This window comes from Leguminivora glycinivorella, chromosome 4, assembly GCF_023078275.1.
Source record: "Leguminivora glycinivorella isolate SPB_JAAS2020 chromosome 4, LegGlyc_1.1, whole genome shotgun sequence".
Classification (NCBI taxonomy): Eukaryota; Metazoa; Arthropoda; class Insecta; order Lepidoptera; family Tortricidae; genus Leguminivora; species Leguminivora glycinivorella.
Genome location: NC_062974.1, coordinates 1,588,284 through 1,613,702, shown reverse-complemented (window position 1 = coordinate 1,613,702; position 25,419 = coordinate 1,588,284). Strand labels below are relative to the sequence as shown.

General features: G+C 37.6%; 2 protein-coding genes across 5 annotated transcripts in view; one reads left to right on the top strand and one right to left on the bottom strand.

The window, feature by feature from the left end:
* Positions 1 to 409: 409 nt before the first annotated feature.
* LOC125225823 (deoxyribodipyrimidine photo-lyase) lies at positions 410 to 11,221 on the top strand. The gene is given in 7 exon segments (XM_048129681.1): positions 410 to 897; positions 1,283 to 1,499; positions 2,096 to 2,240; positions 3,362 to 3,560; positions 7,472 to 7,664; positions 9,195 to 9,436; positions 9,997 to 11,221. Coding segments are annotated over 7 exon segments (1,632 nt in total). The 5' UTR covers positions 410 to 428; the 3' UTR covers positions 10,164 to 11,221.
* Positions 11,222 to 12,101: 880 nt separating this feature from the next.
* Positions 12,102 to 25,419, bottom strand: part of LOC125225132 (PRL-1 phosphatase) — a 62,864-nt gene continuing 49,546 nt past the window's right edge. For all 4 annotated transcript variants that reach the window (XM_048128700.1, XM_048128699.1, XM_048128702.1 and 1 more), the window contains exons 5-6: positions 24,532 to 24,663; positions 12,102 to 13,251 (exon numbers count right to left, since the gene is read on the bottom strand). In XM_048128700.1, the coding sequence (XP_047984657.1) occupies positions 13,143 to 13,251; positions 24,532 to 24,663 (241 nt within the window). In that variant the 3' untranslated portion in view covers positions 12,102 to 13,142. The remainder of the gene's footprint in view (positions 13,252 to 24,531; positions 24,664 to 25,419) is intronic.

Here is a 25,419-nt window from a genome sequence, read left to right as displayed (position 1 = left end):
GTGACACTTAACGCCATCTACAAGTATAATCGAAAGCTACAAGACATTTTTTTGTGGCGCCATCTATGTGTGGTGGAGTGTAAGCGCGGTCTTAGGCGGTCGCATTTTAATGTATGGGATGGTATAATCTTGTTATATTTAATTTATGATGCTATGGAAGTTAGGGCTGCATACATTGTACGAGTAATCGCTTCCATCGATCGTATGTAGCCTTTAGCAAAGAGCATTGAATCACTACGTTTTACTGGCCCTTAGTGAATATTAAATTCTTTGGTCATGTATTTCTGAGGAAGTTGATAGGCCTTATTCTTCTAAGTTTTTCATTGGCTTAAAGGTCTCGTAGCCAGGCCAATAAAAAAAAGTTTTTTAATATACTGGCAATACATTTGACAGCTGTCAGTCTGTCACCATCTCGGCGATGTTATGCTATGCTGATGCCAAGGAAATGGCGCGGCTTTGTGGCTGTAAACAAATTTATTGAAACCGCGCAGCTGTTTCACTTTGCTAGGGATTTTCAACAACACACACTAAAAATGGCATCAGCCGCAAAGAAACCTAAGCTGTCTCAGCCTTCAATATCCAGTTCAGAATCAAAGACCTCAATTGATGATTTTATGAAAAGTCTGCAAGCCAAACGCGATGAGACCGCGAAGTCGATTTTGGAGTATAAGTTCAACAAAAAGCGCCTTAGGATTATATCTCAGGAGCAGATGGTGCCCGATGACTGCGAAGGCATCGTGTACTGGATGTCCAGAGACAGTAGGGTGCAGGACAACTGGGCTTTTCTGTTTGCACAAAAGCTTGCACTGAAGAACGAAGTACCGCTCCACGTGTGTTTTTGTTTGATTGCGAAGTATTTAGACGCGTCTGTGAGGCAGTTTGACTTTCTAATCAAAGGTAAATTGTTTTTATTCAATCTTTGATTAAAGACTTGATTATTTATTATTGTCTAGTACTCATTACATTCTTGAGCTTGTTCTGGCACAGGTTTAGTTTGTATATTATTGATTAATATTACTTATATAACGTATACTCACGCTTTTAATCCCACAAGGGGTAGGCAGATCGTGTGAAATTGCTCAAGTGCAAATTGCAATTAAGGGTTTCAAAGAAAACAAAATTGTGATATAAATTGTTTAATATTTTTTTTTTTTTTTTTTTTTTTCATCGATTGATAGGCATCGATTGCAGACGTTTCTGCTAATCAGAAGTTAAAAATTATTTTATTTGTCATAATGATAAAATCAGTTGATTAAATCATATCTCCCGAATATGATTTCAGGCCTTAAAACTGTAGCAGAGCAGTGCAAGGAGCTTGACATATCCTTTCACCTCCTAGAAGGAGACGGGGGGGATGTTTTACCACAATGGGTGATAGACCACAAGATTGGGGCCGTGGTGTGTGACTTCAACCCCCTGCGAACGCCCTTGGGGTGGCTAGAGAAAGCTAAAAAAGGGTTGAAGAAAGATGTGCCTTTGATTCAGGTATTTCACCTTTCATTTGACACATTTCTGTAGCAATTGATATTTTTTTTGTTTATTAGGCTCACTAAACAAGTTACAGACAATATTAGAATAAGAACATACATGAAATTTAGGCTGCAACTATAAATGTTTGTGCATAGAAGGATAAGAACTAAAATTACAATTTTTCACTAGCGGGAAGAGATATCAATTGCAGACAGTTATGAGCAAGAACCCCTAAACTCTTCTTTTCTCTGATGACCTAGTACAACTTATAGTTTCACTTGCAAGTTCATACTTGAAGTTGCACTTGATGTATGGACTCTTCAAGTTGTGCTAGACCAAAGGGTTACAACCCCATTAATTGTATTGTTACAAACTCGTGTCTGCATCGATGTAGGTGTGCAAAGGATATATGACATGTCTGATTAAGCAGGGCCATACAAAGGAAGGCAATGTGCATGTGTTTCAAATGTCCAATATACCACCTTCTACCAAGGCAGGTTACTTAACCAAGGAAAATGCGCTGGCTTATTTCGAATCACGTCTGCATTACTAAGACATTGCCTTGCGAGTCTCGCGACGTGTGTCCCATTTACATGTGTACGTATCGCGTTTGTATCGACCCAACTCGATGACCATGCTGGGTGGCCTCGGACAAGCAAGAGTACTCGGCGCGCACCATTCGCAACAAGATCAACTCTAAACTGGACGAGTACTTGACCCAGTTCCCGCCGGTCATCAAGCACCCTTATAAAAGCAAGTTTAAGCCTGAGGTAGATAACCATTTGCTGATATGCAAGTTGCGGAAACTTTCCAAAAAACCATTGAAAGGTTCTTAGATGTTTAATGAAAATTTCACAATAAATATGGGAAGTTTAAATTTATGAAATGGAAAGTTTCAATCTCTATACAAAAATGAGGAAAGTTTCTGGCCAGTTATAATAATAAAAAAGTTTCAGATTTTTTTCTCTATGTTGAAAACTTTGCAAAATTGGAAAGTTTCCGTTAGCACATCAATATAACCTTTGTATGTACTTTTTATCTAATTAGGCCGTGTAGCTTTTATTTTCTGGAATGATTAGATTACGTGGTAACTTATTTAATGTAATTATCGGGTCTAACAATTAAATTTCTAACCTAACATTGTAACCTCTTGATTAAGCGGAATTCACAGATCGAAGCACCTCACGAGGCAATCATCCAACATAGGCTTGCCTCAGTTGAGGCAGATCGCAGAAGGCACGTCTGCATTAACCGCTTGCCGCTAAGTCATCGCCTCACGACGTGCCTCGCTCTATATGGACCCGCCTATTAACTTTACTGTTACCACAGAATATAGTAATAGCACAAATACAGAAGGCTCACTCCTTCGATGTTCACCAAATGCCGCCGTTCTAAATTCTTACCTACATTAACAAACGGACCGCACCTGAGCAGCTGATATCGAATTTTATTGCGCCACGCAAAGGTCGTCACCACTGAATGGGCCGGGAACTCGCGGCCGCCAACATGTACTTGTAGCGCGGCGATTGAATCGCGGAGTGAACCGCCCCTGCTGTTATGGCATTCCACGAGAGTGTCGCTTACGACTTCCTTTTACCTTGTATGGCAGCTATTTCAATCAAATATGCAAAGTTCGAGAAAATACTGCCAACCAAGTCATGAAAGGTCACTCAAAACTTCCCTTTCTTAGCGTCTTCAGCCCCTCTAGCACAACTTGCCTTGTCGTGCGCGAGTCCATACTTGAAGTCGCGTTTGATGTATGGACTCGCACGCGACAAGGCAAGTTGTGCTAAAGGGTCATGAAGTATTAGAAGAACTGTATGTCGTAAGCGACATTCTCGTGGAATGCCCCATATAATGACGTCATCAAATAATATATTATTATGTGCAGCCAATAGACTGGGAGCAAGCCATCGAGTCCCGCGAAGCTGACAAATCCGTAGGCCCTGTAGACTGGGCCACGCCAGGGTATCACGCCGCGGTCAAAATGTTGAGGAGCTTCCTTGATAAGCGGCTTCCTATATTCGCGACGAAGCGGAATGACCCCACTCTGGATGCGCTTAGTAACCTGTCACCTTGGTTCCATTTTGGTAAATATACCTACTCTTTTCTATTTTTACTCTACGAAGTATTAGTTCCGCAGCAGATTAGAAGTTTAGAAGGAATTTCCTCCCGCGGACGCTCCGGCTATGGAATGAACGCCCTGCCGAGTTATTCCTGATGAACTACAGTATGGGGTTCTTCAAAAAAACCAGTGTACAAAGTTTCTAATGGGTCGACAACGCGCATGTGACACCCCTTGAGTTGCAGGCGTCTATAGGTTACGGTGACAGCTTTCCATCAGGCAGGTTGAGTCCCCGTATGTTACATAACGACCAATCAATTTGCACCACTTTCATTGGTTGTTATTTCGCCTGTGACGACTCCCCGTATGCTGCATACCGAACGAATTATCGACTAATGAAATTGCGCCAGAACAGTCACCAAAGCCTACCCAACGAAGTATTTATTCCACTTTTAATTTTTTCTGGAATTTAACTACTTTTACTAACACATTTCATAATATTGTCTTCGGTTACCGCGATAGTTACTCATGAATACTATGGAAACGGATTAAATCGCGTATAATGAATTTTAAATGGGATGAATGTTAAATTCATTATACGCGATTTAATCCGTTTCCATAGTTTTATTTCATAACACATTTCATATCGACTATGGGAACAAATCAAATTATTTTTGACGTGATAACGTCTAATAACTCGTTACTACGGGCAGCATGCACGAAAAAGATGACGTCATTGTCCCGTTTCGCAATATAGTTTTTGCGCCATCTATTGGCGCGCGTTGGAACTAAGCGGCTGATCGATGCGCTCGGTATGGTTATAGCGTGTGGCCTGAGTAAAGCACCACAGCTGGGACAGATGGCGCGCCCGTGTGTTGTTCTCGTTAAGCTGAGTTTAGACCAGCAAGTTATTGCTGCAAGTTTTGAGACGCAACTATAGGTAAGAGTGAGTGGCAAATATCTGCATCTCTTTCTAGCATATACTTCTGTCTCAAAACTTGCAGCAGCGCCGCAGAGATGGGCTAATCGTAATCGATTCCGGATTACACGATTACTTGATTTTACTTTGTAATCCACTACTGGGTGTCAGATTACTTGTAATGTAATCAAGTGAAACGGTAAATTACCATTACATATAAAGGAATCACTAATCATCTATACAATAATTACTATTACCAATAATTCGGAATCATAGTCGATTCAAAATAACTGAAATTATTGACTTGATTACTTTCAGATTACAAATATGTAGTACCTCAGATTGCTGACTGTCACTTTGACACAAAAGTCATCATGGGTGTCGTAAAATAGGTTTTAGGGGGTGCTGATTCCAAAATTAATGACCAATTTGGAATCTGACATTGCTGACTGTCACTTTGACACAAAAGTCGCCATGGGTGTCGTAAAATAGGTTTTAAAGGGTGCTGATTCCAAAATGAATGACCAATGTGGAATCTGACATTGCTGACTTTCACTTTGACACAAAAGTCGTCATGGGTGTCGTAAAATAGGTTTTAGGGAGTGCTGATTCCAAAATTAATGAACAATGTGGAATCTGACATTGCTGACTGTCACTTTGACACAAAAGTCGTCATGGGTGTCGTAAAATAGGTTTTAGGGGGTGCTGATTCCAAAATTAATGACCAATTTGGAATCTGACATTGCTGACTGTCACCTTGACACAAAAGTCGTCATGGGTATCGTAAAATAGGTTTTAGGGGGTGCTGATTCCAAAATGAATGACCAATGTGGAATCTGACATTGCTGACTGTCACTTTGACACAAAAGTCGTCATGGGTGTCGTAAAATAGGTTTTAGGGAGTGCTGATTCCAAAATTAATGAACAATGTGGAATCTGACATTGCTGACTGTCACTTTGACACAAAAGTCGTCATGAGTGTCGTAAAATAGGTTTTAGGGGGTGCTGATTCCAAAATTAATGACCAATTTGGAATCTGACATTGCTGACTGTCACTTTGACACAAAAGTCGTCATGGGTATCGTAAAATAGGTTTTAGGGGGTGCTGATTCCAAAATGAATGACCAATGTGGAATCTGACATTGCTGACTGTCACTTTGACACAAAAGTCGTCATGGGTGTCGTAAAATAGGTTTTAGGGAGTGCTGATTCCAAAATTAATGAACAATGTGGAATCTGACATTGCTGACTGTCACTTTGACACAAAAGTCGTCATGGGTGTCGTAAAATAGGTTTTAGGGGTGCTGATTACAAAATTAATGACCAATGTGGAATCTGACATTGCTGACTGTCACTTTGACACAAAAGTCGTCATGGGTGTCGTAAAATAGGTTTTAGGGAGTGCTGATTCCAAAATTAATGAACAATGTGGAATCTGACATTGCTGACTGTCACTTTGACACAAAAGTCGTCATGGGTGTCGTAAAATAGGTTTTAGGGGTGCTGATTCCAAAATTAATAACCAATTTGGAATCTGACATTGCTGACTGTCACTTTGACACAAAAGTCGTCACGGGTGTCGTAAAATGGGTTTTAGAGGGTGCTGATTCCAAAATTAATGAACAATGTGGAATCTGACATTGCTGACTGTCACTTTGACGCAAAAGTCATCATGGGTTTGTTATATAAACTTTTTCTTCTCCATTAATATTTACTGAGATATTAGGGTTCTAAGATTAGTAAATGGCACTAGCACTTTAATAAAATTAACGCGTGTCTCGCAAACGGTCTAGGATACAAAATGACGACTACTTATATAGGTATAAGTTAGGTTCGTTAGGTATCTTCAAACGGCCGAAGGCTCCTATTCTGTGCAGTTTCTGTAATAAGCGGGGCTCCGTCGATATCGCTTTCTATCTCTGGCGCCTTAGTAATGCTACGGGAAAATTTTGCAACTTTGCACCACTCTAACTCCTAAATTAGTAGGTTTTAAAAAAACTTTAATTTATAAAAGATGCTTATTTTAATGCATTCTTTCTAATAAGAACAAAACACTATGCTAGAAAGAGTGCAGAGGAAGTTCTGTAGGCACATTTACAAACGACTGTACGGATATTACCCATATATGTATCCATCTCTATTCGTAACAGGAATGGTTGGTCTTCAAACTCTAGAAACCAGACGGAAACTGCTGCAAATTATGCATTACCGCCAACTGTTTCACCATAGAGTAGATGACGCATCCGTGCTTGAGAGAATGGGGCTGCAAGTGCCAAGAGCGAATGTGGTGGTTGGCATGCCGGGCGCGGTGCCGGCGCGGCGGCGGCGGCGCCTGTTCGCGGCGGCCGGCGCACCGCTCGAGCCCGAGCTGCTCTTAACCGCATCATGTTGGAGACAGACGATATTGACATATTTGCTGATAGTGTTGGTGTGTTTTACAGAAAACTCTTAAGGTTCATAGACTCTACACTCCTTAGGTGATTAATGTAATAACCATAGTTTAACTTTTAAGTGTGTTTGCTTTTATTTATGTCAATTTAACATGTACATAATTATATTACCACATAAGTGCTTTGGTGAAATACTGTTAACTTTTGTGTATTTTTAATAAATAAATAAAAAAACGTGAAAAAAGTCCCAGAATCGGGCCCCTTTTGCTATACTCTGACCGCCCCTGTCTATACTACTGTAATGTTTGACGTTATCACGTTAAACTACCGTCCGTAAACCGACTTTACAGAGAAACAATTTTTAACAAATATTTATTTATAAAGGTTTCGTATAGGAGTTGCAAGCACCTACTGCTTGCCCTTAGAGTTGGTCAAAGACGCCCAGTCTTACAAAGATGACATATAGAAGAGAAATTTCGACGGCTTCCGCTGTGGCGAGGTGGCCTAGAGGTTCATGGCGTTAGCCTGGATTGCTAAAGACTCCGGTTCGAATCCGGCCTTCACCACTGGTGGTGCTCGTAATTTTTTCTTTAATATATAACATTTTATTTCGATATCAATTTCCAGGTCAAATATCCGTCCAAAGAGTGGCCCTCTGCGTCCAAGAATACAAAAAGAAGTACACTGAGAGTGTAAACGCGTTCCTAGAAGAGGCTATAGTGCGGCGCGAACTCGCTGACAACTTCTGCTTCTATAACGAACATTATGACAGTGTGAAGGGGGCACACAGCTGGGCGGCGAAGACTTTGGACGATCACAGGTGAAAATTTACACTTAAAATCTACTAATATATAGAAATTCTACAAAATTAAATTATGCACCTGAATTAAATTATAGGCGTATGTAGCCGAATGCACAAACGCTCACAAAACGAAACGCTCGTAGATATCTATGTCTATCGCGCTTGCGTATTGGCGCGACAGAGCCAGACTACCTTTCTGCGGCGTTTCGATTTCGTTTTGCGTCGCAGAAATGCCATTCAGCTACAGGGCCTGGATTCATTAACAGTACCTGGGCGACCGAGCTTCGCTCGGAGTTCGAAAACTTGAAAATTCGCGTTTTTTGGGACCTGAGACTAACCTAGATCGATTTTCCACCCCCGAAAACCCTCACATAACAAAAATATAATTCTTAGATATGTTAAACAAGGACTGCATAATCAACTTATAATTAGTAACAATAATAATGTTGTAAATTTAAATAGATATCATACACGAAAGAAAAAACGACAGGGCCCACTGGGCCTTATCAGAGATAACATACACTAGAGATATTTTGTCGGGTACCACGGCGGGCGGGTCTAGTGGTGAGGACGTTAGCCGCGTAAGCTGAAGACCCGGGTTCGATTCCCGGCTCGGCCACCAGTGGGTCCTGTCGTTTTTTCTTTCGTGTATGATATCTATTTAAATTTATAATTTATATATAGTAGTGTGACTACTTGAAAAAAGAACAAATCGAAAAATATTCAATAAAATAATTTGATTTGTTCCCTAGTTGAATAATAATATTGCTACTCTAAGCTCAAAGGAAAATATTATCCATACTGATATTATAAATTGGAAAGTGGGTGTGTTTGATTGTTTGTCCGTCTTTCACGGCAAAACGGAGAGACGAATTGACGTAATTTTTTAAGTGGAGATAGTTGCAGGGATGGAGAGTGACATAGGCTACTTTTTGTGTCTTTCTAACGCGTGCGAAGCCGCGGGAAAAAGCTAGTCAACTTATAATTAGTAACAATAATGATGTTGCTACTCTAAGCTCGAAGGAAAATATAATAAAAATAAAATAATAAAATAAATAATAGATTGTAATCAGTCTTCAGACAAATTAAAAGTCCAAAGTCAAAGTAAAGTAAAGTAGTATAAATTTTAACCATTTCCAATTTTATACAACATACATACAACAACATACAATCACGCCTGTATCCCATAAAGGGGTAGGCAGAACACATGAAACTACTAAAACTTCAGTGCCACTCTTGGCAAATTTTATAATATTTTTTTTGGCCAATTTTATAATACTGATTTAAACTTTCACGATAATTATTTTTGAAATCGGGACTTAATCGCGTATAACTACATATTAAACTGACCTCCAACGTTTCAAGGACGGCGTTGTCCCCGTGGTCTCGGAGAAGACTGGCTTGAAATGACATCAACACCTTCTGACAGCCGCGCGAGTTTTTCGAACTACCCGCACTTGGTTTTGATTATCAACTTGAACTGTTTGCGCACTAGGGATGTTACTCTGTCGACATACAACACTGACGAACAATTTTATAATGTTACAGAAAAGACAAAAGATCTCACATCTACACTCTCGAAGAGCTATCTCAAGCCAAAACACACGACGACCTCTGGAACTCGGCGCAAATACAACTCAACAAGGAAGGCAAAATGCACGGGTTCCTTCGGATGTACTGGGCCAAGAAGATTCTAGAATGGACCCCGAGTCCAGAAGATGCACTGAAGTATGCTATATACTTGAATGACCATTATAGCATTGATGGGAGAGATCCGAGCGGTTATGTCGGTATGTTTATATTTCTAAGAAACATTTTACAAGTCTAAAGAAAGTGACTAAGTAGGTACTGAGTTCTTAGCTCTAGAGGTTTTAGAATCGACCCCTAGTCCAGAAGATACATTGAAGTATGCTATATAATATTTGATTGACCATTAAAATATCGACGGGAGACACCCTAGTGGATATGTAGGTGAGTTATGTTTTATCTGTTTGACTGATCTTTCTGATGACTAACCATTTAGCCGCTTGAAATTTATTATCGAGTGTTAAAGCGATTTAAAGGTAGTTTTTAAGGTTTAGATTTTAAGAAACTCCGGTTGCCGTTTAAGAAGTTTAACACTCTTACGGTAGATGTCGCTACGGGTCCCATTGACCTTAGTGGTGGAAAATTTCGCTGGCTTGGTTGAAGTCTTGGTGGCTCAGTTGGCAGAGCGCTGGAGTATCGATCCAGTTGCCGTGAGTTCAAGTCTCACCCAAGGTAGACATTTTTCACTTTTAAAATTTATTATATGTGTAAAAATTATGTAAGTTTAAATCAGTGTTACCTAACCTATGTTCTGTTGTTCCAGGCTGCATGTGGTCCATTTGCGGTACACACGACCAGGGCTGGGCGGAGCGCGCCGTGTTCGGCAAGATTCGCTACATGAACTATGACGGATGCAAGCGGAAATTCACTGTGCCCGCCTTCGTAGCAAGATATGGTGGAAAAGTTCATAAATACGTGCCCAAGAAATAAGCAGGCTTATATAATAAAACTACCGTGAGACACTGACATATTAAACATGTAAAATCGGCGCGTGCTCAATGAAAATGCTCCTCGTTACGGAGCGAAACATGTCGAGCGACCTTTGACAATTTTATGTGAGTTACCCGATTTTACATGTTTAATAAGCAGGCATATAAAAGACAGTTCGAGTCTCATGGGAGTTTTATAGTTAAAAGCTGGTTGTTTCTAGGATTGTTAGCAAAACGCTAACAAGACATCTAGTTTTTTTGTAAAAAGTTGTCATGGATGTCGTTTTTTTTATAGGTTTTCGAGGTGAGTGATTTCTTATTGAAAAAAAACTCGAAAATTGTTTGATCCTGTTCACTCAATTCCTAAAATCGAAGTACTTGTGTCTAAGAATTAAATCAAACACAGTAAGATTACATGAACTATGATGATTGCAAGCTTAAATTCACTGTGCCCGCCTTTGTAGCAAGATATGGCGGAAAAGTGCAAAAATACGTTCCTAAGGAGTAGGCAGAATGTTCCTAGGATTGCTGTCAAAGACTAAAATGAAAAGATGTTTTTTGTATAAGTTTTCATGGGTGTCGTTTGTAGGTTTTCGAGAAGATTTTTTAATGTGACTGTTTAGTGATTATAAATAATATAAATATAGATGTAAGTCTAGCGTGGTAAGGTAAAATAGTAGGTATTTATTAATAAACTTGTATGCTTTTTTAACAGCACAATATATGAAACAAGACTAATAAACTCGAGTGACTATGAAAGTAGGTACACCTGAGTTTCATTATCCCTTTCTATATAAGTTTTTTTATCAATTTAACTCTTTACTATACTAAAAATAGGTGAAGTTGAATCGAATCAACCAGTTTTTGTGTTATTTGTTAAGTTTTTATTTGTTGCATAATATTTTTCTATGTACGCTTAAAGTCGTGTCACTTAATTTCAGCTAGATTTCTTTGTATTATTTTAATTAAAAACCCAAGTTTTAATTATTCAAAAGTACAAACTAACGTACCTGAGTTACTACCTCGAATGCTCCGATCAATAAATAAAGTTGTTTTACAATTTCAGTATGTTTTTTTTCTTTCTATCAAAATAATTGCTGCCCTCACAAAATTATTATATTCTATGTCAAACCTTATGGAGACAAAGTAGTTCCAACAGCCACCGTTAGTGCGTATTTCATTATCCGATTCGATATCGGATGTAGGAAGGATATCAAAGACGGCGGCATAAATATATGGGTAGGTCCTACATCCGATGTCGGATAATGTGAGCTTAGCGTTATTCTTAGCAAAGAGGATTGAGTATTATCAAAGAATATTGAATAGAATTTAATAATCTTTGATTTCTAACTATAATGATTTAAACGGGACGACTCTGCGATGTGCTCTCATTATAGTTTTACTCTTTTACCAGGCTACTTAGTATGTACATACTAGAGATGGGCCGAATATTCGGTATTCGGCAAGTTTTTCAATGTTCGTATTCAGCCGAAAAATTTGGTTGCTTTGCCGAATATTTACCGAATAAACAAAGTAAAAAAATAATGAAGATCTTACGTATTCCTTTGGATAATAAGCTCCTATTTTAGTAGCTTTCTAAGGAACTACTAGAAAAAGATAATTGCCTATGCGTCAAAATACAAATACAAAGTTGGAAAAACCGTAGTTTAAGAGTTTAGAGTTGTTTTAACTAAGTTTTAGTTAAATTCACTAAATCGTAATAACATATGTAGTTCTAGTAACATATGTAACCATTATCAATCATTTAATAGTTTTTTCTTAACATCCGCTTTCTAAATATGGCGTAACCGAATATTCGGCCGAATGTTCGGTTCGGTAAGAGCTGAACCGAATGTTCGGCAAAGTCCATATTCGGCCCATCTCTAGTACATACAGTTGACTGCACATATCATCAACAATAATTGACAAATAAAACAAGTTTTGCTTATAAATATTTTTATTTAAGAATGCCGACTGTACCGTAGTTACATGATCATACATTTCAATAATCTTCATAAAATTAGAAATAGAAAAATAATATCAAACTGCATTTTTCATTAAATTTCGTGTCAAGTCGTCAAACAGGATCTTTCTGTATTTCATATAGTTAATTGATTATTTGCTATCTGGATTGCTATGCCCAGGATTCAAGTAACATTAGAGTACAATCGTATATCAATACAAAAAGCACACAATTTATAACAAATTGCTCGTCAAAGATATCAATTGTCTAGTGAAACACAAAAAAACCATTAAGATTTTTTCTATATTATGTCTCATTTTTATTAAAATCATAAAGTGTCTACAAATATAATATTTAAGTAAAAAATATCATGAAGTCACCACAATTACGGAAAATTAGGAATAAACATGTCACAGACTGTTTTTTATATTTTATTATGGGCATTGATTTTATTATGATTTAGAAAGTATATACCCGAGTAGGATAGCTCACTGAACACAAATCGTGGCTCTTCTAACATATTCCACTAAAACACAGTACAAGGGACCTTTTGGACATACAACATCTTATATAAGGCTCCCATTAAATTTCATAGAAAACTCGAGTTTCAACAGCGGCGATTATAAACTTAGTTTAACCTTTTGAGTGTTTCAATATAAATAAATATTATACATTCTTACACAAATTTACATAGCCATATGGTAAGCTCAAGATGCATTGTGGTTTGATTTATTTTGGTATCAATTCAACCAAAGAAAGTACATTCCAAGGTTAATGTTACAAATGTCACAAGTTTGGTCATAAGCAAAAATAACCTTTTACTATTTTGATGTTAAATTTTCCCGTTATTTTGATCAAATCTACAACTGCCGACAAAATAAGTACATTTTACAATAAGTAGTCTCCAGTCAAAAGGTTAAACTTAGTCGTAACCTCAAAAAAAGGAAATAAAGTGTTCAAAAAAGTGTAGTATTCGTGTGTGTGTGTGTGTGTGTGGAGACAGAGCTGGATCAGCTGTTACTGCACACAACAGGAGTTCTTGTGACCGTTCTTCTTGAGGCGGGACTTGGGCCGGTACTTCTCGAGGTACGACAGCTGCTTCGAGTTTATTGCGCCGCGGCGTTGGCTGTAAGGCAAGGGTTTTATTAGAAGATTTGAAGCATAGATTAAGAAATAATTGGCCTTAAGCCTTGGCAAAAAAAGAGTAGAAATTTATAGCGGCACCACCGTCTGTGTAAACCGTTTTGCATGTGGCAACTATTGAGTCACTTTTGTGTGAGAAAAGTAAGTATTGTCATGATAAAAAGTGGCAACAACATTGTGTCGCCCTGTTTTTTTACGTGCATTTGAAAGGGACAACGCTAGTATGTTGTCACATTTTAATATCTACCCTCTTTGTTGTGACGTCAATGTCAATTAATTATCTCAATACGAACTTATTTCAACAAGCCCCAAAGGCAAAATTCAAATTTAATATGTAATTGGAGGCGACATCAAAGATCGCACACATGGCGACATGAAAGACACGTTCACAAGCAATATCAAGGTTTTAAATCTTGAAAACGATAATTTGTTGTATAATACTAAGTGTCAGCTAATCAGTCAAGAGGCTGTGTATGTGACTGTGGCCACGTAATCCTTATCAACCGGGCCCACACTGACCGAGCAGCCTCGCGAGGCAATGCCTCGTCAAAATATCCGTGCTCGTGCGCACGCTTGCCTCGCCCGAGCAAATTAGCTCGGCAAGATGGCGGCCCTCAGCTGATCAAAATAGTTCCATAGTGATCTACGGTAAAATCTCCCAGGGTACTCATTCTTGGGCGCGCCCGAGGCCGGTACACAGTAGACTGCTATAGCTTCTCGCTTTTGATACTGGCCATATCCATATATCTAGCAGGGTAAGGCTAAGGTCTCAGAGCATGTAATACTAGAGACACGCCGACGGCGGGCGTCGCAGTTGTCAGTTCATTGAGCATCCAGTTGTCGTTGTGTGCGTGCGTGATGACACAACTCGCTCACAGACATGGAAATGATGCGCGTATATTGCCGCAATACGATCGTCCATCTACAAGTGTGTGTATTCAAATCGCCCGGCATGTCTGATTTCCTTTCCTTCCTACACCTGTGTCACAGATACAGTAGCGGAAAAAATCTATCATACTGGTTATATATCGAAAACAATAAGTTGAAAATTCTTAAAATTAGACTTGCATTAAGTAAACAACTATTGGATCATCATTACAAACATGTATTTGAATACTTACGAGCCTTAGGACTAGGGTTTGCAAAAACCGGTTAACTTAAAAAAACCGGTTAATAACCGAGACTTTTCCTTCAAAACCGGTTAACCGGTTATTAACCGGTTTTGAGGATTTTTAGTAAATGGCCGTACTACGTAACAATTACCATTACCTTTAAAAATTCTGATGTTGATGATATCGTAGCAGGTATTACTTGCACGATGAAGATCATTTTTATCCAGTTTTTGGAAATTTTGTAAAATGAGGAAATTGCAAAAAAAGGCTTGTGTGGTTTGAATGTGACGTCAGTTTTGCGTTTTCTAGGCATGTGGCGAAGGTCTACAGCTCCCAGAGCCCCTAGTAATACAAGCAATAGGCTACTTGACCCTTTTTCAAAGTATGTCTTATATTATTAATTACTGTCTAATTAAACGAAAAAAAAATAGTACCATATTTTATTACGACTTAAAAACCCGCAAAAAAATTATTTAAAGTTTACTTTTACGTGATCAGGCAAAAACAACATCAGCCATATTAATCTATAGAATATCTATGACATGACGTCAGTCTATTCAGAAAAAAATTTCACATTGTCACACGCGTCAACGACTATGAATTTTAATACAATAGAGGTTGCTTCTGTGGAGATCTGATTACTACCTCTAATTTCCATAGTTGATCTGAATACACACATCTTTAATTAAAAATACGCAGTCATCACGCACTTTTAATGCCCGCAAGCTATAAATATTGATTTCTTGAGTCAAATACTACAGAAAACAATAACTTGATGTGCTAAATTCGATACGAGTCTCTAGTAGCCTATTGATGTAAGAAAACCAAGATCTCCATTTTACCTTTCTTTTAAAAAATATAGTTTGAAATATACGGTAGACTCCGGTTACAACGACGCTCAAGGGACAGCTGATATTACGTCGTACTAACCGGATGTCGCGTGTCGTACAAAACGAATTTCATTTCTTTTAATTAAAAATAATATTCTCATCTCTATTACTAAAACATTTCAATCAATAGGTTTATTTACAGGGTATTATTATCAAAGTATTAATACCTTATTTTATTGTGACTAGATTAGTTAGAAAAAGTCATTTTTAGTATGTGTGCTTGCTCATCATTTGTAAGTAAAGCTAGTTTATACGCAATCGAAAAATACAAACTGGGTTCTATTTAGCTAATAAGATTAGACCCGAGGCGAACAAAATGTTAAAATTTTAAAAGCAAAACTCCAAACAGTTACATGGCCACAATGTAATCTTGCTACTTGTTGTAGGCAAGACAGGGGGCCGTGCTCGGGTGGAACTGGTGGAAGTAGCTTTTTTTCCTCAGTTTACTAGTAAAACTAAAAACTTTGTCGCTCGTCGTTGCAACCGGACTTGACGGACGGATTCTGTATAAAATGTGTCGTAAAAAGCGGCTGGTCGTTAAAATCGGAGTTGTAATAAACGGATGTACTTTCATACTATCACATACGAAAACCAAATAAATACCTGTGCTTATGTCGTTGTAAGAGGTTGGACGTTAGGTCTATGCGGAGTCGTCGTAATAAACTAACCGGACTCTACTGTATTGTATAAAATGTATAATTCAGTAGACTCGGGACTAATTTTTAAAATAAAATCATTACAGATAATAATGTTGTCAATGAAAAGTAATAAATAAACTTGATTAATACAAATCATTAAATAATTACGTAATTTTGAACCTTTTTATGGCAAATTTTCCAAATTTTGAGAAATAAATACGGTTTCGGTTATTAACCGGTTAGAGATTATAAAAACCGGTTTTTAACAGAGGCCAAAAAGTCTCGGTTAACCGGTTTTTCGGTTAACCGGTTAACCGGTTTGCACACCCTACTTAGGACCCACTGCACGTGGCTCGTGGGTAGCCACTTCACACACACCGATCGTGTATGTTACTAATATTGAACTTCTTATTATAAAAACACAAAATAGCGAATCCTACTAACAATATATTAAGCTTCTGTACCGTTATTTGAAGCCTATTTAATATATTGAGAGACAGCGATACTGTTTGTAGATGCGTAGCGGTTCACAGCAGGTACCTACAGCTGAACACCTGTAAACAACTTGCAACTCCAGTTTTACGATTCAGGTTTCCCCTTCCCCCAGGCGACCCGTGCCGTAGGGACGGCAACGATGTTTCATCATTGGCGTTCTGTTTGTCGGAACGTTCGGTTCACTACGAAAAATTCTTAGAATTCTTTAATTCTTAGAAATTTTTGTAAATTTAATCAAAAATATCGTTTTAGATAACGGTTTTACCGTTCGTTTACTATTATAAATTAAATGTTTTAGAAGCTGAGCACCTGATCGATTCACTTTGAGCGCAGCGTGTCGCGTAAGTAAGCGATTTTTTATTTGTTTTTCAGTTATTTTTTTCAGTGAATCGATTCGTCTTAAGCACGGAACAGGTCAAGAAAGTAAAAATTTAAAAATGATCTCCTTGTCCTCTTTGAGACTAAAACAGTCCTTATTAAAGTCGTAATTGACGCGATTAGTGTTTGTTTTGCCTTGCGGCCGAAGATGAGCCTGTGCTGTGACCTGATAATTTCCGTGCGTGCCCATTGTGGTGGGTACTGTGCTGCGGGATAAAATTCCTTTACAATCTCTTTAAATAGATCGATATTCTGTAACGGAATTCAGAAATAGATCAAAAGTCGAAAGTTAAAGCCTATAGCTGCCGGACTTGGCAGGGGCGTCAATAAATATGTATTGATTCTAAGTGTCATGTTGGCTTTTATATCAGATCCCTGTGTGCCTTAAAATCGACTTTCCGCTCTAAAGAAAGGTAACTAACAAACCTATATCATTAGCGTCTTTGGGGAACATGTTTGTGTAATCCGAAAAATGTTCCGTAAATAAATATGGGCAATTTTAAATGCACAGTACGGTATCGTCAGGGATACCTCTGAAAAATGTAGTTTGGTAATGTTCTTACGCCTTAATCAAATCTAAGCCGCTTGCCAGTGGAAGTAAAGGATTACAAAGTGAAACTCAGGTATGTGGAGAATATAAGTTCCGGTTAAAGATAATTGAGAAAATCCGCATACGAGAGAGTCACTCTTTAATCCTTAACTATAATAATAGCGTTTAATAACGCAAGGCGAGCGTATTTGATTAATTTGATTACTTGGCTGCTACGTAAGCAGAGTAAAAGGGTGCATCATTGCACTAGCTTACTAAAAACTTCTTACCTGCGCAAGGTGTGAAGAAATTTACAACCAGTATGTTTTTATTTTGTGTATAGTCCGCTTAAGGATATAAAAGGCTGGTATAATAATTATTATTCTGTGGAAGCAGGCATTAGTGGGAAAAATATCAAGTGTTAAGACGGTGTAAAAGCACTAGTCTGACCCAGTAGGCAGTGACCCTGTCTGCAGAGCCTATTGTTCTGGGTTCGAATCCCAGTATGGGAATATGTTTGTGTGATGCACACAAATAGCGGGACGTAGTTGAACGAAAGAGAGCCATCCCCTGAAAATAGCCTTTTATTTGAATGACTTTTCCCTTTTTACGTTGAGATTATATTCAAATATGTTTATATGAATTGGATCTTTTTCCTTTTACTACGTCCATTTTTTCCCGAGTTACGGTTGTGTTATTATGTATTTAAGTATACATATGTCTATAATAAGAGAATTATCTCGCCTTGCTACCATAGTACAAGCCTTCCTCAGTTTTTGGCAAAATAGATTCCCCAATGTCTATTTATTTTGGTACCGATAATAAATTTCCCGCTTATTAAGGCTTATGAGTATTACTATTTATCTAGATAAAAACCGGCCGTCTGCGCAAGACGTGCATCTTCCCATTTTCATATTTCCCGCCTGCGCAAGGCGTGTGAATAATATGATTGTTAAGACGGCTGAAAATTTTGCAGTCTGCGCAAGGCTTGCAATTTTCGTGACTCAATTTTCTGCTTGCGCAAGGCGATTAAATATTTTATGTAGCCTGCTGAAAACCTGCCGCCTTCGCAAGGCGCGTGTTTACATATCCTGCGTCACAAGCAGATCAAGCAGATGTGGTATAATAGGTATAATACAATTAGCATGGTTCTAAAGCGGTTTTTGTCGGCCTACGCAAGGCATTTTGAAACTTACGTGTAATGGAGGAAACAACACAAGATGATAACGCCTCCTAAGCTTAGTACCAAGTGCTTACTTTGTTAATTACCAAGTCATTTTGACAGGGGTTATATATTTCTACTGCGGAATCACTTCCCAGTAATCATTAAATAGTCTCGAGAAGACTTGTCAAAGCGGACCCCAGGCCTTCACAGGCCGGGGCCAATGCCGGGATAACGCAAGGAGGATGAGTCGGGTGAAGACTAAAAAGATTATCACAGTTATTGCTGGCGACTTGATAAACGTGGTTTCTTTTTTGTGGAAACTTTTTCCACTATATAGTTATCTACTACATATTTTATCTTTGTCGTTAACGACGTTTGAAACACCTAGCTCACGCTGACGCGGAGTGAGTTGACACGATAATATTCAAAATTAACCACGGTTTTATCAGCCTACTGATTTAGGTTTTAAAGTGGAATTTGAGGTCATTTAATCATTTAAGTAAACCTGTTGATAGTGTTGATGCATATCAAGGCCGCAGTATTATTTGGTTCAGGATATTAACCGTTTCCCAAACATCTTAAATATGTTATTTATCTATTATTTTAATCAAATAGTTATCTAGCCCGCTGGCCGCTCCGGCGCCACATGAGGCCAATAATCTAAAGATCAGATTGCTTTGGACTGTTTTAGGTCATTCATTTGTTTAGTTAAGCCCACGTGGGTTGAACACATTTTAAGGAATTGGCTATGTGGATGAAATAGCAAACATTTTTGCATAGTTTTTCTCTATGTATGAATGCAGTTGTGATATGTTATTACATATTTTGAGGCTCCAGGAACGACCTGAACCAATGTTACAAAGAACCATTACATTAAAATGTGTTCACATCCTCATAAAGTAGCACGGGGTGACTCGTCTACTCATTATTTAGTCCGAATGAAACAATACGTATTTAAATTATGAATTTTAGGTTAAGATTACCGCCATAACACATTTTTAAAAAATAAAAGAGGGGAAAAGGACACCTACGTAAGAAGTGATGAAAAGTACGGGGTAATAAACCCACCTACAAACTTAAAACGCTGTCATATTACAGCTTTTCATCTGCTTTTTAAATAAAGTAACCTCTATGGTTAATAAATATATCACATTCATTGGGTATTCGGAAAACTATTTCTCATACCTAATCATTGTTTTTGGTAACAATATTTTGCACGATAAGTAATTGATGTGGTTTCAAAATGATTTTAATACTCATATAAAGATGGACCGTCAAAAAAAAAAAAAAAATTTAAAGCTATGCCGAATAAGCCCATGGCCCATGGGGTTTGATGAGTATCTCAAAATTTTGTTTGGACCTCAGATCTCGGATACAGATCTAGGTACCTTAACCTCAATATCATATTCTTCATTACAAAACCAGAAGGCTACGTCATGCCATATAATGAAATGATTATATATCTTTATGCTTCCAACGAAAATCACGGGTCTTACCCGCATACATACGTATCCTTAAGGAGAAAAATATTTGATTGTAACATCTTGCGCTTCCATAAGCTGGTTACCCAAAACAAAAAGGCATTTATATACGAAGAAAATTCTATCATCAGCATTGGCTATTACATGTGTACAAATTACAAATAAAACGCTTCGCACACGTGCGTCTAGCCGCCTAGGCGTTGTTAGCCTATGCCAATCCTTGGCTTAACAGAAAGTACATACATATTGGGTAAATAACTAACAAAAAATATTAGGGAACTGGAAGAGAACTCTCCAGACAAAAAGTCTAAGGTTAAGTTGTAGCCTGTTAACCAAGGCAATTAAAAGTTGAACTGTGGTAGTACCAATACTACCAATTGCACAGGAGGTACTTTGTTTAGGACTGTATTCATACATGGATTCAATGACCTTAATACGTATACTCATCATGTATAACGAATGACTAAGTTATACTTATACAAAGCCTCAATAGTCTTGTTACTTCATATACTTACACTTCCCTTCTGGATGATAGATTCGTTTACCAAAAGAGTATCTTATGCTTAGGAGATTTCAATGATGAAAAATTCACAAGTGTGCTTATCCTCACTATATGATAATAAGACTTTTTAGAATGATTAGATTTTTTTTTAGCACTTACCAAACGTGCCCAGATTATTATTTCCGTTAATAAAATTGGAACCACGTTACACATACACATGGGTTCAGTATGGGTTATACCCAAGAGGCCAAGAATATTTCCGGCATACTAGAATGCTCGGGAAAATTACTAAAATTAGATTTCATAATACGAATTAAGTATATCACGAAAGAACCATGATTGTTGGAACATTAGTCATACCATTGGTAGTAAGGTTTTCAATAGCTGCGCACATTAGTGTTATACACTTTTAAAGTTGTAGCCGATTGAGCAAAATTTTTCTTCGCTACCAAATTTTGCCATGTCATAGCCATAAGGCAGTAATTATAATATTCACTGTCTATTATGTAATGCTGTAATTGCCGGAAATAAATAGTGACTATTTGGATAAGGCATTAATGAATGGATCAGTTCCTTAACTGTTTTCTATAATATCATATGTAATAATATCATGTCATGCAAATCAATATATTAATGTAATGTACCTATGTCATGTCGATTATTCTATGATACTGAAAAGAGATAAACGAGTTGCGAGGAATTTGACACACAATCCAAAACTTAAGTTTTTCGCTTATAGGTACCCTAAAAGAAATGATACTGCAATAACCCTACTTACTGGCAATTGCAGAGTCGGGGTCAAAACATTAAAAACATACTAAGTGTATTAAATTGAATATTATAATGAAATAAACGTAAACATAAGTCATGACCTGACCTTGTTAGGTGGATGAAATAAAAAAGTAACAGGTTTTTCATAATTTATCTTAATATCGTTATGGGTCCGTATTAGGGTTTGCAAAAACCGGTTAACTTAAAAAAACCGGTTAATAACCGAGACTTTTCCTTCAAAACCGGTTAACCGGTTATTAACCGGTTTTGAGGATTTTTAGTAAATGGCCGTACTACGTAACAATTACCATTACCTTTAAAAATTCTGATGTTGATGATATCGTAGCAGGTATTACTTGCACGATGAAGATCATTTTTATCCAGTTTTTGGAAATTTTGTAAAATGAGGAAATTGCAAAAAAAGGCTTGTGTGGTTTGAATGTGACGTCAGTTTTGCGTTTTCTAGGCATGTGGCGAAGGTCTACAGCTCCCAGAGCCCCTAGTAATACAAGCAATAGGCTACTTGACCCTTTTTCAAAGTATGTCTTATATTATTAATTACTGTCTAATTAAACGAAAAAAAATAGTACCATATTTTATTACGACTTAAAAACCCGCAAAAAAATTATTTAAAGTTTACTTTTACGTGATCAGGCAAAAACAACATCAGCCATATTAATCTATAGAATATCTATGACATGACGTCAGTCTATTCAGAAAAAAAAATTTCACATTGTCACACGCGTCAACGACTATGAATTTTAATACAATAGAGGTTGCTTCTGTGGAGATCTGATTACTACCTCTAATTTCCATAGTTGATCTGAATACACACATCTTTAATTAAAAATACGCAGTCATCACGCACTTTTAATGCCCGCAAGCTATAAATATTGATTTCTTGAGTCAAATACTACAGAAAACAATAACTTGATGTGCTAAATTCGATACGAGTCTCTAGTAGCCTATTGATGTAAGAAAACCAAGATCTCCATTTTACCTTTCTTTTAAAAAATATAGTTTGAAATATACGGTAGACTCCGGTTACAACGACGCTCAAGGGACAGCTGATATTACGTCGTACTAACCGGATGTCGCGTGTCGTACAAAACGAATTTCATTTCTTTTAATTAAAAATAATATTCTCATCTCTATTACTAAAACATTTCAATCAATAGGTTTATTTACAGGGTATTATTATCAAAGTATTAATACCTTATTTTATTGTGACTAGATTAGTTAGAAAAAGTCATTTTTAGTATGTGTGCTTGCTCATCATTTGTAAGTAAAGCTAGTTTATACGCAATCGAAAAATACAAACTGGGTTCTATTTAGCTAATAAGATTAGACCCGAGGCGAACAAAATGTTAAAATTTTAAAAGCAAAACTCCAAACAGTTACATGGCCACAATGTAATCTTGCTACTTGTTGTAGGCAAGACAGGGGGCCGTGCTCGGGTGGAACTGGTGGAAGTAGCTTTTTTTCCTCAGTTTACTAGTAAAACTAAAAACTTTGTCGCTCGTCGTTGCAACCGGACTTGACGGACGGATTCTGTATAAAATGTGTCGTAAAAAGCGGCTGGTCGTTAAAATCGGAGTTGTAATAAACGGATGTACTTTCATACTATCACATACGAAAACCAAATAAATACCTGTGCTTATGTCGTTGTAAGAGGTTGGACGTTAGGTCTATGCGGAGTCGTCGTAATAAACTAACCGGACTCTACTGTATTGTATAAAATGTATAATTCAGTAGACTCGGGACTAATTTTTAAAATAAAATCATTACAGATAATAATGTTGTCAATGAAAAGTAATAAATAAACTTGATTAATACAAATCATTAAATAATTACGTAATTTTGAACCTTTTTATGGCAAATTTTCCAAATTTTGAGAAATAAATACGGTTTCGGTTATTAACCGGTTAGAGATTATAAAAACCGGTTTTTAACAGAGGCCAAAAAGTCTCGGTTAACCGGTTTTTCGGTTAACCGGTTAACCGGTTTGCACACCCTAGAGTCCGTATACAAAATAGGTATATACATAAAATTTAAAAATGTTTCAAACATAAGGAATGACTAATAATAAGTTACAATAGAAAAATTGGTCACTGTGCACTTATCAATTCAGTCACTGCAGCTACTGTCGGCTGCAATTCACATTCCTCCATATAGGTACACAAGCTATCTGATGTGTGAAGTGCACTTGAAGTTGTTATTTCCATTGGCGATTCAATTAATCACATTGGCGTTTCTTGACCACCAGGCGAATACAGACACGTCTCAATATATTAAATAGGCTTCAAATAACGGTACAGAAGCTTAATAGCAGCGTTTTACCTTACAATAAAACGCATATTAAGCGAAATACCTTATTTGAAGCCTATATTTTTAACTACGCCTGTGGCTACAACACTCAGTTGCAATAAACCAAGGCACATTTATTTTCCCATTTGAGGGTATTTCTTGTTCACTGCTAGTAAACAACATTTTTAGACTATTCAGTTTCGAAGATACGTCTTTATTTCATTTCACATTTGAATTCATAAATGATGCAACCGTTTGGTAAGTGGTATATTGCAACTTCGGTTAAATTAATATTTTGAGAACCAATGATGAAACATCGTTGCCGTCCCTACGGCACGGGTCGCCTGGGGGAAGGGGAAACCTGAATCGTAAAACTGGAGTTGCAAGTTGTTTACAGGTGTTCAGCTGTAGGTACCTGCTGTGAACCGCTACGCATCTACAAACAGTATCGCTGTCTCTCAATATATTAAATAGGCTTCAAATAAGGTATTTCGCTTAATATGCGTTTTATTGTAAGGTAAAACGCTGCTAATAAAGATGGATGGATGGATATATTGTAAATTTCATCGACATCGCAATGGCCGTTTAAAAAAAATGAAATAAGTATGCAAATGTGTCCAAAAATATGATAGATTATTTTCGTTACTGTATAAGAAGGAATGAAGGATCACATGTCCTGTCATCTATTAGACTATGGTACCAAAGAGGATCACCTATTATAGAGAGTTACTGTCAAAGTAAAATATGTAAATCACAGTGCATAGACTGCCATCTCTCGCCACAAGCTTAAAACTTTTTAACCTCAGTTATGACAATTTGGGCCATATTCTTAGCTTGATGTCAACATGTCTTAAAATGTCAAATGTTAATATTAGCGCCATCTAGCCGAGCGTCTCCCAAAGGTGTAACGCCATCTAGGTGCCACCTTTAAGGTACGTTTTTTTCTTAGACTGTAGCTGTCTATACGGAGTTACAATGTGTTCGATGGTACTCACTCTCGGATGGTCTCGACGGCCTCCTCGTACTTCATGCCGAGCTCGATGAGCGCGATGGCCACCATGACGGGCGCCCGCCCGAGCCCGGCCACGCAGTGCACCGCCACGCCCGCTTCCGGCTTGTTTTGGGCCCTGGAAACAAAAATATACATGTTAAAGCGAAAGATTACATTTTCGAAGACTTTACCTACTGTGTCAGTCAGTTTTATGAAGAATGAAGTTAAACTGCGAACCCTTTGAACGTCTATCGTGTGAAAGTCATCGTGAACATTGTCAAAATGCACGAAGTTTATATTTTAGGTGTACCAGTAGGCCTAGCACATGATGGCCGCGGGAGTATGTCGCCGCGAGATAGATGCCACGTCTTCTTCTAACTGTATTAATGACATAAGGACGGGTAGTCTACCTCGCGGCGACATACTCCTGCGGCCATCATGTGCTAGGCCCACAGGGCGCTTCAACTTTCGTCGTTGTAGGTACTTAAATGGATAGGTGCGAGAAATCAGATTCATCTCAACTCAACTTTTATTTTCGATAAACGGGCCACTAAATGTAGTGGAGCACAATATGCGTGGTCAGAGATCAATCGAGAAAATAAAAATTCTGAGGTAAAAGAGGAAAATTGAATTGTAAAAAAATTAATGGTATAATTATAATCAAAGGTGAAATTTCCATTTTGTCATTTTTCCTTCTCCTTGCACCATTTTTACATGTCTCTGTTTGGCCCGATGGTTGACTGGTAGAGAATGCCATTAGGCATTAAGTCCGCCATTTGTACATTTTTGTTTTATTTGTGCAATAAAATTTAAATAAATGAATAATAAATAAATAAATTTGATGGCAGCTTTGCCGGCAAAATCTATGTAAAAAATACTGCCAATATATACC